The sequence below is a fragment of the Electrophorus electricus genome, chromosome 11 (genome assembly GCF_041902795.1).
Source record: "Electrophorus electricus isolate QZ-2024a chromosome 11, ASM4190279v1, whole genome shotgun sequence".
Lineage (NCBI taxonomy): Eukaryota > Metazoa > Chordata > Actinopteri > Gymnotiformes > Gymnotidae > Electrophorus > Electrophorus electricus.
Window position 1 is genome coordinate 8,457,501 of NC_137507.1, and position 17,500 is coordinate 8,475,000.

At 49.6% G+C, this 17,500-nt stretch overlaps 1 protein-coding gene across 6 annotated transcripts in view; it reads left to right on the top strand.

Annotated features, from left to right (window-relative positions):
- plxna4 (plexin A4) overlaps window positions 1-17,500 on the top strand; it is a 226,540-nt gene that overhangs the window by 24,530 nt on the left and 184,510 nt on the right. For all 6 annotated transcript variants that reach the window (XR_014126232.1, XM_081724032.1, XM_081724031.1 and 3 more), the window contains exon 3: window positions 9,468-9,650. Coding sequence is in view for 5 of the 6 variants with exons in the window: in XM_081724032.1 (XP_081580158.1) it covers window positions 9,468-9,650 (183 nt within the window). In the remaining variant the exon portion in view is untranslated. The remainder of the gene's footprint in view (window positions 1-9,467; window positions 9,651-17,500) is intronic.

Genomic DNA, 17,500 nt, shown 5'->3' on the forward strand with positions numbered 1-17,500 from the left:
TTTATCATGGTGTGTTTTACTGCCAATTAAAGAGCAGATAAATGACCCTACTGCTCGTTAGGCCAGTCGTGCTGTACAGAAGGTAGTCAGTCTCTCTTGCACACACACACACACACACACACACACACACACACACACACACTCACTTAAACAAAGTACTGGATACATGTATGAGAAATATTAGCCGCCTGCTTCAGTTCATTAAAGAGTTTTTTTAAATATCCCATTACTTTAATGAAGTCATCTCTCCATCAAACTGCCATAACTGCCATTCCACCCCCGTCATCACAGCGATGGTTTTACTCTGTTAGTAATTACAGTCCGTGAAGGAATGTTCTCTTTGAAACGTACTCGTTTGTAACATTGGAAGCACTTCTTTATGTTTTTAAATGACATTCATTAAATATGCATATGCCTTCGTTAATATGCATATGCCTTGGTTCTGTCTTGTAGGGCTTGTAGGTCTATGCAATCCCCACACAATCAATATTCCTATCATGTGTGTTAACTACTGTTTGATGGTGTTTGTCTGACAATGTATATTTGTTTAGTGTTTGAGCCTATTGATGGTGTTTGTCTGGTATTTGTTTGATGGTGTTTGTCTAGTGTTTGATGGTCTTTGAGCCATTTGATGGTGTTTGTCTGGTATTTGTTTGATGGTGTTTGTCTGGTGTTTGGTGGTGTTTTTAAAGGTGTTTGAGCCATTTGATGGTGTTTGATGGTCTTTGAGCCATTTGATGGTGTTTGTCTGACACTGTTTGTTTAGTGTTTGAGCCATTTGATGGTGGTTGTCTGGTGTTTGAGCCATTTGGTGGTGTTTGTCTGAGCTTTCTCTTCCAATGCCTGAACTGCACCAAGCCTTTGATATTACTATTTAGGTTGTTAAGTAACACGCAGTAGATCCTTGATAATATGCCTTCAAGTTAAGTCTAGAGTTCAAGTGGTTTAAAGATGGTGTGCATGTGTGTGTGTTTGTGTGTGTGTGTGTGTGTGTGTGTGTGAGTGAATTGGGAGTTTGAGTGGTTTAAGGGTGGTATGTGTGTGTGTGTGTGTTAATAGGGAGTTCAAGTGGTTAAGCGTGGTGGTGTGTGAACAGGGAATTCGACTGGTTTAAGGGTGGTTTGTGTGTGTGTGCGTGTGTGTGTGTGTGTGTGTGTGTGTGTGTGTGTGTGTGTGTGTGTGTGAGTGAATTGGGAGTTTGAGTGGTTTAAGGGTGGTATGTGTGTGTGTGTGTGTTAATAGGGAGTTCAAGTGGTTAAGCGTGGTGGTGTGTGAACAGGGAATTCGACTGGTTTAAGGGTGGTTTGTGTGTGTGTGTGCGTGTGTGTGTGTGTGTGTGTGTGTGTGTGTATGAGCGGGGAGTTCGAGAGGCGTTTGTGACAGTTTTAAGTGAGTTGGTCATTAATCGCTGTGTCAGGCCAGATCAGTCTTATGAAGCAACAGCAGCTGGTGATGACCTAAACGTTCCACCCTGATGACCCCTGAGTGTGTCGTAAACTGGGTTTGGCACTCAGAGAGTTTTCCTGGGATTCAGCCGTCCGAGCAGTGCAGCGTTCCACAGAAACAGCTGGGGTGCATCCATACATCACAGAGAGGCTTTAAAAAGAGGCTTACAGAGCCATTCCTTGTGTCAACAGAAAGAAGGAGAGCAGAGGAGAGAAGAGGAAGCGGAAGAGGAGAGGAGATGAGAGGAAGAGGAGAGGAGAAGAGAGGAGAGGAAGAGGAAGAGGAGAGGATGAGGAGAGGAAGAGGAGAGGAGAGGAAGAAGACAGAAAGAGGAAAGGAAGAGGAGAGGAGAGGAAGAGAAGAGGAAGAGGAAGAGGAGAGCATGATGAGAGGAAGAGGAGAGGAGAGGAAGAAGACAGGAAGAGGAGAGGAGATGAGAGGAGAGGAATAGGAGAGGAGATGAGAGGAGAGGAAGAGGAGAGGAAGAAGACAGGAAGAGGAGAGGAAGAGGAGAGGAGAGGAAGAGGAGAGAGGAGAGGAAGAAGACAGGAAGAGGAGAGGAAGAGGAGAGGAAGAGGAAGAGGAGAGCACGAGGAGAGGAAGAGGAGAGGATAGGAAGAGGAGAGGAGAAGAGAGGAGAGGAAGAGGAGAGGAAGAGGAAGAGGAGAGCATGAGGAGAGGAAGATGAGAGGAGAGGAAGAGGAGAGGAGAAGAGAGGAGAGGAAGAGGAAGAGGAGAGCATGAGGAGAGGAAGAAGACAGAAAGAGGAGAGGAGATGAGAGGAGAGGAAGAGGAGAGGAGAGGAAGAGGAGAGGATGAGGAGAGGAAGAGGAGGAGAGGAGAAGAGAGGAAGAGGAGAGGAGAAGAGAGGAGAGGAGAAGAGAGGAGAGGAAGAGGAGAGGACAAGGACAGAGGAGAGGAGAGGAAGAGGAGAGGAAGAAGACAGGAAGGGGAGAGGAAGAGGAGAGGAAGAGGAGAGAGGAGAGGAAGAGGAGAGGAAGAAGACAGGAAGAGGAGAGGAAGAGGAGAGGAGAGGAAGAGGAAGAGGAGAGCATGAGGAGAGGAAGAGGAGAGGAGAGGAGAGGATAGGAAGAGGAGAGGAGAAGAGAGGAGAGGAAGAGGAGAGGAAGAGGAAGAGGAGAGGAGAAGAGAGGAGAGGAAGAGGAAGAGGAGAGCATGAGGAGAGGAAGAAGACAGAAAGAGGAGAGGAGATGAGAGGAGAGGAAGAGGAGAGGAGAAGAGAGGAGAGGAAGAGGAGAGGATGAGGAGAGGAAGAGGAGAGGAGAGGAAGAAGACAGAAAGAGGAAAGGAAGAGGAGAGGAGAGGAAGAGAAGAGGAAGAGGAAGAGGAGAGCATGATGAGAAGAAGAGGAGAGGAGAGGAAGAAGACAGGAAGAGGAGAGGAGATGAGAGGAGAGGAATAGGAGAGGAGATGAGAGGAGAGGAAGAGGAGAGGAAGAAGACAGGAAGAGGAGAGGAAGAGGAGAGGAGAGGAAGAGGAGAGAGGAGAGGAAGAAGACAGGAAGAGGAGAGGAAGAGGAAGAGGAGAGCATGAGGAGAGGAAGAGGAGAGGATAGGAAGAGGAGAGGAGAAGAGAGGAGAGGAAGAGGAGAGGAAGAGGAAGAGGAGAGCATGAGGAGAGGAAGATGAGAGGAGAGGAAGAGGAGAGGAAGAGGAAGAGGAGAGCATGAGGAGAGGAAGATGAGAGGAGAGGAAGAGGAGAGGAGAGGAAGAGGAAGAGGAGAGCATGAGGAGAGGAAGAAGACAGAAAGAGGAGAGGAGATGAGAGGAGAGGAAGAGGAGAGGAGAGGAAGAGGAGAGGATGAGGAGAGGAAGAGGAAGAGGAGAGCATGAGGAGAGGAAGAGGAGAGGAGAGGAAGAGGAGAGGAGAGGAGAAGAGAGGAGAGGAAGAGGAGAGGACGAGGACAGAGGAGAGGAAGAGGAGAGGAAGAGGAGAGGAAGAAGACAGGAAGGGGAGAGGAAGAGGAGAGGAGAGGAAGAGGAGAGGAAGAAAACAGGAAGAGGAGATGAAGAGGAGAGCATGAGGCGATGGAGAGGAAGAGGAGATGAAGAGGAGAGCATGAGGAGAGGAGGAGCAGATGAAGATGGAGACCCATGGCGGCAGCCGTGGTGCGTTCTCTCCTCTCCTGCCTCAGAGCCCCACACTGCTCCGGTGCTTGTGTGATTCCTACGTGAGACCTTGTGTTGGATGTTTCTACCCTGTGGTCTACAGAAATGACCTTCTGATCGTAACCATTTCAGTGATGTGTCATGTTAAAAGCGCGCTGTGTGCTGTTTAATAGTGTCGCTGGTGGGGTGGGGGTGGGGGTTCCCCCTCCATGATTCTGTTTCATGTCTCACATTTCTAGAGAAGAGAAATTCTCACTTTTGCCTTCCAGAGTAGCAGCACTGACCTAGGATCAGAGCTAGCCTGCCCCTTTACAGCGATCAGAGTCACATAGACAGCTGGTAGCTAATCCCACATCAGTGTGCCATCGCGTGCCTGATAAATTCGTTTCCAGCGTGCTGAGAATGTGATGAATATGACAGCGTAATGCGATTCCAGCTGGTGCGCCTTCCAGCCAGACCCGGAGACTTTCCTTGCGTTACGCTCTCGCACTGGGTTTCCACAGCTCGCTACGTACGGGGCTGTGTGTCATTAGCGCGTCAGAGGTCATAAATCATGGAGAAATGATCACATGTTTATCGTCAGGCCGTCAGCAGCCTGCAGAAACGCTGACGTCCCCCCAGCGGTGACGGGGCCCATCTCCCGCTGTGTTTCATTTCAGACGTCTTTATATCCCCTGTTGTCTGGAAACATCAAAGTGCCATTAGCCCTAATTTGATTGCGGCCGTTCCGCACGCGTCCGTGCGCCGCTGTCTCGGCGTGCTATTGCATCTGACAGTCGGGATCGGCCGTGTCGCGCATAAACACGCCGTCGGAAGATTCCGCCGATTACGCAACGCTCCCTGTCAAGGTGTCTCGACATGGGCGTGCGCAAGAAAACAAAACAACAACAAAAAAAACGAAAATGAAAAAAGCATTTTGTACATGTATTCAGAGTACACAGACGTGCGATTACTGGGGCACGAGGGGCTTGCAACACACACGCACACCCCCCCCAGCCTTTGAGCTTGTGACACACACACATACACCCACCAACCCCAGCCTTTGAGCTGCACACACAGTTCTTCACATTTTTGGCAGATCATTTTGACTCCGTTTTGGGTCGGTCTCCCGAGGTTTGCACAAACGCAGGCACATCAACAGAATGACGGGGCTCTCACTCACCGCCGTCTACACCCCACCTTTCTAAAGTCGGAGTTTAAAGTTCCATTCTACGACTGCTTGGAAAAACAAACAAACATTCACATCCTTGCTGAAGCAGACCCCCCTTACCTGCAGTGGTACTGGCCGGCGAATGCCACAGTAGTATCTACTGATGCTAATTCAGTTTGGAAACAGTGCAAGACAAGAGTAAAATAGGGGTCTTTTCTGGTAGGTGTTCGGCTCACAGAAGACCTTTAATCTTCCTCGAGGAGCTGACAGCCAAATGTCACGCGGCCGACCGAAGGTATGCGATTCCTCTTTCAGAATCTCCCGGCGCCCAGCGGGTCGCCCTCGGTCCCAGGAGCGCACGCGATATCGAAGAACTGGCTGTAGGCCTCGTCTTTGAAGTGCAGCTAGAGACATGAGCTGGGGAGAGGGAGAAGAGGGGGAAAGAGTGGAGGAAAAAGGGAGGAGAGAGAGAGAGATAGAGAGATGATAAATTAGCAAATTACCTCATCAAGATTAAAGACATCCTATCTACATCCAGAAAAAGCCCGGGTGTCCAGAGAGGAAAGGATTTGCTCCCACCGCCTGTCAGGAGAGACTGAAACTGAGAGACACGTTGTTCTTTCATGCCCAAAATACAAAACCATCAGTCCTCTGTAGAGAATTACTAATAACCCCTCCCACCGTCCCCACTCTGACTGATACGAAAAAACTCAAACTATTGCTGCGGAAAACCACAGAAACTGTAGATTTAGCAGGACAATTTATACAAAACTGCCATAAAATCAGAGAAAACACCATAAAAGATGCATTCACAATTATTTAGACTATTTATAATCTAACGTAACCGTTACTGTTCACTTCATTATGTTCCATTTGGGTTCAGACATTGAAATGTCTGATGTTCTACAATGTTGCTGCTGTTGTTTCTGTTCCCTATAAAAACTCTTAATATGTGAAGTAATAATGCATATAAATATATGGTATTGCTCTGGCAACATCCTGTCATGCCAATAAAGCACATTTGATTTGAGAGCGACAGATGCACAGAAACATAGCAGCAGTAGCTAGCCAGTGCACTCTGAGTACGGAGAGTCTGACTGAAGTCCTCAGCTTGGAGAGTCTGATTACAGAGACTTTCCATGCCTGATCCTTGGCTCCACCCAGTGTCCAGCCCAGATGGAGGCCACTACAGACTAGCGGTCAGAGCAGACGAAGCCCTCTGTCCCCTCTGCTGTCTGGACCAGGCCAAAGTCTGATTGATTCATACTGGGACCAGTCCTCAGTTCTCGGTGTCTCAGGTTTTCTGTTGGCTTACTGCATCCGTTCCTGTGCTGACACTAAATAAAGCCCAGCTGGTTTCAGCTAGAGAGAGAGAGAGAGAGAGAGAGAGAGACTCCTTTGTCCTGTGGCAGGACGCCATGCAGAGAACGGGTCCAACTGACCTGATTCCACTTGTTTTCTCTCTCTCCCTCTTACTTTTACTCATTCTGTCTCTCTGGAAGCAGTTCAGATGAAAAACTGCGGCGTTCCGTTCCAGGGGCTTTTAGGCACATTTGTTCCTCTGCCCCCTCCTTAGCCCCGCCCTGCCCCGCCCCACCCCCCACTGTGGTCTTTAGCTACCTTCTTTCTTTCTTTTTAAAAAAGTTTCTTTTTTTTTTTAATACCTTCAGATTCACAGCATGAAATTGGCACGGAAGCAGTGGGGTGTTCAGGTGGAGGCGCGAGAGGAAGAAGGTGATTGGTGGAACTGGAGGATTGAGAAAAGGGGGAATACGGGGGCAGAGAAGGGCCCGCTCCAAGCGGTGTTATCCGGAACAGGATATTACGGGAATGTCATTTTGTGTGGATGGAGGTTGATAGTGTGGGGATGAGGGTGGAGGTGTTTTCTTTTTCTTTCTTTCTCTGTGCCCAGGTAATGAAAGTGCGTGTGCTTGAAAGATTGACAGACAGGAAGTCGACTTGATTAAACAGCGCCGCATATGGCGTGACTGGCATGTGATTGGCAGGTGATTGGCAGGTGATTGGCATGGTTGAAGCGGTGGGTACATGGTGCCATACCGCATGCACCTTGTCGCTAGGGCCAGTCCGTGCGCACGCACCCTGTCGCTAGGGCCAGGTCTGCTGGCTGCCTCTGTGTCCCTCCACTTAGTCTCTGTCAAATACCCATGTATGTACACACACACACACACACACACACACACACAACTCATCTGTAGACCCTTTTCTCATTTCCTTGGTGATGGGCTTGTTGACCTCTGACCTCTGAGGTGATGTCACTAACAGTGATCTGGACTGTGTTGTGTGTTTTGGCTGTTGCTTCTCCCCCCACGCCGATCCGTGTTGGGGTGGTTGGGTCGTCAGGCTGTGCCTTCTGATGGTCTTGCATCTCCATGACTCGTTGCACAGGAAACGCGTCCGTGTGGAAACTCTGATTCCGGACAGTGTGCAGCTGAGGGCAGAGCGCGGTGAAAAGTCAGAACTCTGCCGAGAGAAGAAACCCAGCCAAGCACACACGCCCTCGCGCTCACCCACACAAACGTGCCACATTAAAACCTCCCTCCCTCTCTCCGTTTTTCCCCATTCATTTTCCTGTTCGCCCGTCCCCTTTACTGTTGTTGAGCGGAACCGTGCTGAATTGAGCGCGGTCTCCTCCATCGATCCGGCCAATCGCTCATAAAGCTCCGTTCCGGCAGGCCAGACCTGTACGCTCCGTTGGCGTAATGAAGGGTCCCTGCGTCTGACGGATGGATGCATGGGCGGATCGTGCGTACGGGCTGGCCTCCCCACGCTCACTCCTGCATTGATCCCGTCTCTCCGAGGTTGGTCCAACAACCTCCATCGCCTCCGGACTCAATGGTGCTTACACTAGCAGAAACCCCCCCCCACACCCTCAGCCTGCGCCGCTAGGCTTACTGCTAGGGACCGTCATTCTGAGGAACACGGGTCCGGATGTAATTGGGTTTTTATCGGCACTGGAGCGAGTCAGCGGGCCGGGCTAGGGTCCAGCGGGTTGGGTTTCTAATTTATGGCGGGTCTGGCGGGATTCAGAACCTGGCCGTTACACCGATGTTACATGCTAATTCCATGCACTAGCGCTGGCCCTGGGTCACTGTGTACAGAGTAGCCGGGCACACCAGCGCCATGGCAACAGAGTAGCTGGACATGCCAGTGCCATAGCAGTGGAACCCCTGAGCAACTGGGGATGTACTGGATGCATTTCAAAGTGAACATTGAACAGTTGTAAAGCACAAGTTGGAGTGATTGGCCAGTGTGAGGGAGCGGGACGCTAGAACACAATGGCCCGTGTCCTCAAACTCTGGATTCATCTTCTGATCCTGAATTCCTCTTTTTGTGTTCGTGTGGAAGGTTCATACGACTTTGCCACGCGATACGGCCAACGCGTGCTCGTAAACGGTTGTAAACTGTCACGACTCCCTGACGTAAAGAGTTACAACGTGCCACCTGTTGGTAGGAGAGTGAGCGTGAACTGGGAGTGTGAGGCTCTCTGTCCATCTGTCCATAATAACAACTCTGAAAACTCCATGGGTTTGAGGTGTTGGTCAATACACATGAAGTCAGTTAGCGCACACGTTTTGAAGATCGGTAAACACAAACACGTCCTTTTAATGGCGTAAGTGGCAGAATTAAGAGCCAAAGGCAAGAACGTAAGAGCCGTGATTCCCCACTCAGCAGCTCGGGGAGCTGTGATGTGTTCTGCCTGTGCGCGGAAGAGGGTGTGATTTAAGGGGCTTGATCTGAAGTTACATTTAAATAAAGAGTCTTATGGACTGTCGAAGGTAGCCATGACTAACATGAGAGGAGGTGAAACAGAAGTCTTCCTCATGGATGAAGAGGAGGAGAGAGGAGAGGAGAGGAGAGAATACATGTCATAACAGGTTGGCATACAGGAGCCAGATGCTGCAACTGGATGTTTCCTTTGCACAGTGACATCGCAAAGTGTGAAAGGACTGGAATGCACTACTCGGCATTCGTTTGGATGGCCTACCGGGCCTTTGGAAGATGGCAGAGACGGATGAACAGCGTATCATCACATTTGGTCTAGATGGGCCTTGTCTCTTAAATCCGTAACATCGTATAAATCCAATAGCAAAGTATAAACAGGATTTCAGCATGATGTCATCATATTTACAACTATATATTCAAACTTCACTGTTCTTCAGACTAATGAAATAATGAATTATTTCTATCATTATTTATTTCAGGATCTAACTTAATCTAACAAGATCAAATTTGGTCTAATCCAAGTTTGAGGATTTATATTAATATGTATACTAAGAACTGTAAACATGTCAGGGTTGCACGTATCACATGCATGGTTGTGCACCCTTGGTGAACTGCTGTCCGGGGTGTCATCAATCATCACTGGTATTCCTAGAACATTATATCCCCTGTATATAAACCCCGTTTTTTGCCAATGTTGCTATTTCCAAATCAATCTCAGCAGCGCGGAAGTCATTATTCCCTTATCAGAGGCTCCGTTCTGGGAGATGAGCGTAACTTTCATACGTTATCTGTCCCCTGACATCATAAAACACAAAGATTTATTGTGTTTGTGTTGCACACACAAGGACGTGTACATACATTCTTGTGTCTACCCAGCCGGCCTTGCTGCCCAGTTTTAATTCCCGACCAGGACAGAGGGATTGCGGCGTGGCGCGGGACATTCTAATAATTTAGGCTCTTTTGCCTAAATGCCGTGTATCCGGTTCCTTTCTCTCCAGCTCCTGACCATCGACGACAACTTCTGTGGGTTGGACATGAACGCCCCGCTGGGCGTGTCCGAGATGGTGCGTGGCGTCCCGCTGTTTTCCGAGTCCAGTGACAAATTGACCTCCGTCATCGCCTACGTCTACAAGAACTACTCGCTGGCCTTCGTGGGCACCAAGGGGGGCCGACTGAAAAAGGTAGGAGTCCTTCCTGTTCCTGTTCCTGTTCCTGTTACTGTTCCTGTGCGGGCCCTGACGCTCAGGTCACGCGGTCTGTCAGGTGGAACATCCTGTAAGCGTGTAGATGTCTGTGCCGTAAACAGCTCTAGGAACTGCTCACCTGTATTGGATGTGCTGTGGTTAAGGAGAGACCTGCTGTGGTTCAGGAGAGACCTGCTATAGTTAAGGAGAGTTAAGGAGAGACTTCACTGCTATGAAGGTTCTGTGATTTGTTTGAAGATTTCAGCTGTGGGATGGGAGTGTATAATGGAGTGTGAGGGGAGTGTAATGGAGTGTAAGGGAGTGTAGGGAGAGTGTAAGGGAGTGTAAGGGGAATGTATGGGAGTGTAAGGGGAGTGTCATGGAGTGTATGGGAGTGTATGGGAGTGTAAGGGTGTGTAGGGAGAGTGTAATGGAGTGTAAGCGGAGTGTAATGAAGTGGAATGGAGTGTTAGGGGAGTGTAATGGAGTGTAAGGGAGTGTAGGGGAGTGTAAGGGGAGTGTAAGGGGAGTGTTAGGGGAGTGTAATGGAGTGTTAGGGGAGTGTAATGGAGTGTAATTGTACAGGGAGACGCAGCCTGGCTGCAACTTACGGTGCCTTATGCGCTTAGTGTTTGGACTTATTAGTAATGGATTAGCAATCACCTGGTTTGCTGAGAGAGAGGGAGTGAGAAAAAAGGAGAGAGAGAGAGAGAGAGAGAGAGAGAGAGAGTGAGAGAGTGCTAACTCTGGGGCTTTTTACCCATGAAGTGATAAACAGGGTAATTGGATGATGTGGTACATGGGCTCTGGGTCTGCTACCCTCTAGGTCTCTCTCTGGGTCTCTGTGGGTCTCTCTCTGGGTCTCTCCCTGGGTCTCTCTGTGGGTGTCTCTCTGGGTTTCTGTGGGTCTCTCTGGGTCCCTCTGTGGGTCTCTCTGGGTTTCTGTGGGTCTCTCTGGGTCCCTCTGTGGGTCTCTATCTGGGTTTCTGTGGGTCTCTCTCTGGGTTTCTGTGGGTCTCTCTGGGTCCCTCTGTGGGTCTCTCTGGGTTTCTGTGGGTCTCTCTGGGTCCCTCTGTGGGTCTCTATCTGGGTTTCTGTGGGTCTCTCTCTGGGTTTCTGTGGGTCTCTCTGGGTCTCTCTGGGTCTGCTACCCTCTCCCTGCCTGGTGCTCTGGAGGCCGCGGCTAAGACGAATTTGCAGGCCATGTAGGAATAGACTGTATTATGAGAGAGAGAGAGGAAAAAGAGAGAGAAGGATTGTGAAAGGAGAGAGATAGCATGAGAGAAGGGGAGAGAGAGAGACAGAGAGAGAGAGAGGGAGCTGTGGACTCTTCTGATGCGCTCACCCTGTTGGGGTTTGTGGATGCAGACAAAGTCTGACGTGCAGCTCTCACTGCGGCTGTTTTGTTTTTGTTTGTTTGTTGTTGTTGTTGTTGCTGTATAACGAGGGCTAGGTGGGAGGAGGGGGAGGGGCGGCGGGTGGGGGAGGGGTGGGGCACCGCTCCGACACCAAACAGGTTGCTGATTGGCTGCTGTGTTCGCACACGTGTACAAGTGGGTGTGGACCCATGTGGTCGGCCACATCACTGCTGGCGTCCCTGGTTGGACATGACGCCGGTTGACGTGGTAGGTCCAAAATAGAGAGAAATAAAGATACCGAAGAACATGACAGACATGTTGACTCACACACACATGCATGCACTCTCTCTCTATCTCTCTCACACACACACACACACACACACACACACAAATCTTTTAGACGCTGTTTAAGCAATTGCCATTGTCCTCTGTGGAAAACAGTGGATGATATCACTGTTGTTGGTGAAACAAAACATGTCGATAAAAACATCGCGCAAACTAGACATTAATCAACAGGTTTATACGTGCTCTTAATGGACAGTGATTTATAGACCACCAGCAAATCACATCCGCCATCCCCTTTACTGCCCAGTCATTAGCCTGTCACTGAGGGCAAACATTAGCCGCACTGTCACTGATCCAGTTTAGAAGATGGCTGGGAACATAAATCTTAGCAACGACTCTTGGGCGTAAGTTTGTCTGTAAATCTCTCCTGCTCCCTTAATCCCTGCGTGAGTGAAGTGGTTCTCGAGGGGTCACGTTTTTGCAGTAACGTTTTTGGCTTACCGGACGTGTCTGAGAGCTCCATAATGTTGTCCTGATGGCATCTGAGAGCTTTAAACGAAAGGTGTGAGTCCAATCAAAGGCTGCAGCGATGGCTCGTGTCAGATCCACAGTCGGGGATGTTCAGTACCTTAGCCGTTTCCCTTTGGCTTCCCATGGGATGTAGTAGGGACGTGCGCAGATAACGAACGAGAGGAACAGGAAATATGGGAATGCAGGGGCGTGGCTCTCCGGTCTGTGCAGGGGCGTGGCTCTCCGGCCCGGGTAGGGGCGTGGCTCCATGGTCTGTGCAGCGGCATGGTTCTCTAGCCTGTACAGGGGTGTGGCTCTCCGGCCTGTACAGGGGCGTGGCTCTCCAGCCTGTACAGGGGCGTGACTCTCCGGTCTGTACAGGGGCGTGACTCTCTGGCCTGTACAGGGGTGTGGCTCTCCGGCCTGTACAGGGCGTGGCTCTCTGGCCTGTACAGGGGTGTGGCTCTCCGGCCTGTACAGGGCGTGGCTCTCTGGCCTGTACAGGGGCGTGGCTCTCCGGCCTGTACAGGGGCATGGCTCTCTGGCCTGTACAGGGGCGTGGCTCTCCGGCCTGTGCAGGGGCGTGACTCTCCAGCCTGTATAAGGTGTGTGGCTCTCCGGCCTGTGCAGGGGCGTGTCTCTTTCACCTGCTCCGCTGCTCAACTGTGTCAAAAAATGGGAGACAGATGGGAGAAAGGGTACAAGACAGATGGGAGAAAGGGTACAAGGTTCGGTGTTCTGTCCTAATCCAGAATCCGGAAAAAGAAACCTACAGATTAGGGAAACTGCCAGCTCTGCAGTGAACGTGTCTATATATAGCGAGCGTGCATGTATCTGCTGGGAGTTAGACAGACCGCGTGAGACTGCAGCACAGAGCTGCAGCGACGTGACACGAAGAGCTTTGGGAGCAACTCCTGAGCACGTCGGCACACGCACATCTGCAGTCACGTCGGCACATGCACGTCAGCTAATGCACGGAGCAGCTGTGACACGCCACCGAGCCACCTGGGGCCCTCGAGACGTTGAGCGGCCCGGCCACGTGCAGGTCCCCGGGCATGCCTGACCTCCCAAACGTCGGGTGCATTTAGCCATTAAATGGAAGGTGAAGCGGACGTCCCTGACCTGGACGTCTGCTGTAGTGGAGCACGCCGGAGAAGCGCTCAGAAACTTTCACGGGAGACGACGGCCTTTTTATCTCACTGGTGATGGCAGTGATTGTCAAGATACCATCAATTTGCTTGTTGTCTAGGAATAGGTCAAGATCTCCTTCAGTCCTGACTCTCTCTCTTTCTCTTTCTCTCTCTTCTTATCTCTCTTCCTCTCAATCTTTCTCTCTCCATTTGTCTGATTTCTACTCCCTCCTACTGAAAGGATCATTTAGTTAGCAAAAGTGAGAGTGTGTGTCTCTGAGTGTGTGCATGACTGTGTGTGTAATGACTTTTCTTCAAGTGTGCAGTAGTGTGTGATGCATGCCCACTCACTTTTATGTGTATATATGCATGTGTGTAAGAAAGAGAGAGAGATTGTGTGTGTGTGTGTGTGTGTGTGTGAGAGAGAGAGAGAGAGAGAGAGAGAGAGAGAGAGTGAGAGTGTGTGTGTAATAATTTTATTTCTTCTGGTGTGCAGTAGTGTGTGATGCATGCCCAGACTCACTTGTGTGTGTGTGTGTGTGTGTGTGTGTGTGTGTGTGTGTGTGTGCGATTCTCAGCACAGATGCAGATTATTGAAATGGTAAGAGTGAGCTCAGGCCACTGAAGCAGAGGATTAAGTGCTGAAACCTAATGATGAAATATGCTGCTATACTGGCCACTGTATATGCTGCTCTGTGTGTGTGCGCGCGCGTGCTTTTTGACAGCACATGCGCCCATGTGTGCTTTTGTCTATCTGTGCGTGTTTTTGCATCCTGGTCTTCGTGCATTGTCTATGTGTGTGTGTGTGTGTGTGTGTGTGTGTGTGTGTGTTAAGAGCTTTTATCAACCTCCTAGCAGCCGATTTTGCCAAACCCCAGAGGAAAGCACCACAGACATCATTCACGCTATTATGTAGCAAGAATATCCATACTTCCTCATCTTCATTACCATGGTGTGATAGACACTGATATGTAAGAGACCTTCACTGTGTGTGTGTGTGTGTGTGTGTGTGTAACCTGGAAAACTTCCACTACCCCTGCCAATGAATGCATGGGTGCGTTGCCATAGCAGCCGCTCTCGATCTCTCTGCATTATGGTATATTACAGCAGCTCCAGCGATCATAGGGACCAGGGCCATTACGCCTTTGTTCCACAGCCTTGTCTTTTGAACACTCTCCATATGCTCCTTGCACTTTTCTCTGACTTCGCTGCAGAAAGGCATCGTCTCGTACGTGGCCGAGACGGTCGAGACGCCCTCGAAGGTCCTGCCCTTCATGACCTCGTGTGATCCATTTGTCTCACATAGATCTGTGAGCAGAGAGAAGTGAAATAGCAGGACTGGGCAGTTTGGGCCCCATAAAGTGATACCTAGGAGTGTGCTAGGGGTGCACTAGTAGGGTGATAGGAGTGCACTAGGAGTGCACTAGCAGCTCGCTAGCAGCACTAATGTGAGAATGCCAGGAGAAGCTGATTAGCGCTGGATGGAGGTGGTCATGCCAGCTGTCCCTGGGTTCACCGTTAATCACGCTAATCCGACAGTTATCCAACTCACTCCTCCCTCCATTTCCACCCCTCTCTCTCTCTCTCCCCCATGCTCTCCTGGCAGGAGACGGTGGAATTTCATCGGTGTTTGTTCTGCCTGTCGTAACCGAAAACTCGGGGTCCCATTTGGAGCTCGTACCGGCCCATGTGTTTGGAGAGGCAGCGAGAGACTTCCTCCCCCCCCCCCCCACTCGTTAGGCGGACACGAGTCGCCGATGGCAACCGAGAGGCGAGCCTTGGTAACGGCCCGTGAGCTGGGGGAAGCTGGTGCGTCTAGTCTTCCCGTCTGAAACAGAAACGGAACACACCTCACGGCCTTTCTCGGGCAGGCTTGTTATTCTCCACCGTGTCCTCTGAGAGAGAGAGAGAGGTGGGGGGGCAGTGGGGATGGATCCCAGCAGAACGAGAGCAGCAGCTCGGTATTCTCGCTGCTGTCGTCTTTTAGATGTGCCGTTCGTCTAATGAAAGGCGCAGAGCTGTAGTGTCACGTGTGTTCTCGGCCGGGCTGAACTTTTGCGGAGCTACGAGTGAATGTCAGCGCACTGCCGTGTGCACAAATTGGGCTTAACAATAGCGCTGCTCCTCCGCGTGCGTGACTGTTTTTGCGTTATTTATAGTCGGGTGCGGTTTGACCTGCGTCCACGCGCGTTCCTCCATAATTGATAGAGGCGCTGGCAGCTCTGCAAGGTGACGGTGCACACGAGTCAGCGTTACGTCACCGGCTGCAGTGCATCATGGGAGTTGTAGTCAATTACTTTGCGTTGCACAATGGTGGCTGTGGTATGTTATACCCGCCTCAGGTTTTTGCTTGCTTTCCTACACTATTAATGTGTTTCTTGCCAGATAATGACATGTTGCTGTTTGCATATGTTTATGCCTGATCAGTTTAATTTTCACATTCTTTGCGTTTATTTTGTCCACATGCGTTGAAAGAAAATGAGGAATCATAGCTGAGAGGTATGACGGAAAACAAAAGAGAGAGAGAGAGAGGAAGAGAGAGAAGGGATGAGAGAGATGATGCGAGAGAGAGAGAGAGAGAGAGAGAGAGAGAGAGAGGAACAGTGGATGAGTTAAGGAATACCTCTGAGTGTGTGGCAGTGCAGTGCAGTATGTGAGTGCGTCTGTCCGTTTGTAGGTTTTGTGCCAGGATTCTATAATCAGACCGCAGTAGTGTCAGATCTGCCTTGCTGCCTGTCTGATGGTGCAATACTGCTCTGTATCCCCATGACTGATTTGTTATGTAGGGCCGCCTCTCCGACACTGATGCTGGTGTGAAGACAGGGCGGTTTGACATCTGGGTCACAGCCTCGAATGAAAGATGCTCTGTGTTTTGGGGTTGTGTGTGTGTGTGTGTGTGTGTGTGTGTGTGTGTGTGTGTGTGTGTGTGTGTGTGTGTACATCCTTACAGAGTGTCCCTATTCACATCAGTATTTCCAGTGACAGACGTACTCTCTCCATCCCTCTTCCGTTCTCTGTCTCTCTTTCTTTCTCTCCATCTCTCTCTCACTCTGCTCTTCTCCCTCCTTCTTTAAGTTAAATTTGTGTGAGTAGCCCGGCCCCTTACATTACTGATGGTCTTAAAGAGCTCACTCAAGGCTTATGATCTGAGCGCCTATCCATAAACAGCCCATTAACTCTGCTGTAAAACCTTCTAAGACTCCCACACAGATGGCCACGCCTTCCATTGGTGATAGCCACGCCTTCAATTAATGATGGCCACGCCTTTCATCGCTGATTGGCGTTAAGCAGCTACCTGGGTGAATGGGTGTCTCTGCGATCTGACCTTTCACCCTCTGGAGGAACACTTCACTCAAACCTGATAACATTGGTTATAATGGATGAAAAATGTGAGCCTTTCGCAGGAGTCATTTTCCATATGAGACCTACAAGCGTTAACATTTGGCTATAGCTCGCCATGCTAACATGGCTGATATATTGCTGGAACCGAGCGTTCTTCATCTTGTGTCAGTTCATTTAACAGTTTAAAATTTAACAATTTTCCCCCCATTATTTGTTGTCTTTGATATAAACAAAGAGTTTAGGCATAAGTGTGAGTCCACGCTCGCCGCTGGCGGAAAGCTGCTCCGCTTCACGTCAGAGCCGGAAACCGTCGCGTATCTGACGCTTCGCGCGTGAGATAGGAACCCTCTCCCCCGAAACGGGCCGCGGTTGTCTCTCTGCTAATTACACTGTGAAGCAGACTGTGAATGTTCCCTCTCAAACATTTAATTACAACCAAAGTTGATCGTTTTTAATTAAATTGCCTTGGGTTCAGCCCGCCTTTCCGTGGCTTTGTGTGAAGCAGCATGACACCGGGCGAGTGGCGGCTTCGCTGTTTCCCAGACAGGTTTCGAGGCTAACAGTCAACACATGCAGGAAACAGCCGGACACGGCAGGTTTTAGGGCGGATAAATTACCTGTGACAAAATCATTTCTTCATTTCATATTCCTTTTAAAATGCTCTGATATGAACAGTTGGCAAAAAAATCATTTCCTCATTTTGTATTCCTTTTAAATGCTCTGATGTGCTCTGAAGAGTTGGCAAGATACTTGACACACTGTGTGTGTGTGTTTTCATTAAACATTATTCCCAAAGGGTCAGTATAAATGTCAAACATAAAATAATATCCACACAGGACACATAAAAATAACTCCTAAATGGTCATCATGTGTAATTCATTCTTTCATCCTTTGCCGGTCTTTTGTATAGCTGATAAGACACTAATAAAAAAGTGCAAAACATATAAGATCTAATATTAATTTAATTAGTTTAAATCAACAAGATACTAACTGTTATTCTGATATGCAGCAGAACTACCTATTGTGATACTCTCTCTCTCTCTCGCTCTCTCTCTCTCTCTCTCTCTCTCTCTCTCTCTCTTTCTGTGATTTATGGGCCTCGGTCCACAAATGTCACTGTAACAGTAGAGGACATTTTGCAGGTGAGTCTCTGCTGGCCAATCAGAGCACCTCCTCTGCACTCCAGGGAGGACCAATCCAACTCTTTGGCCAATCAGAGCAC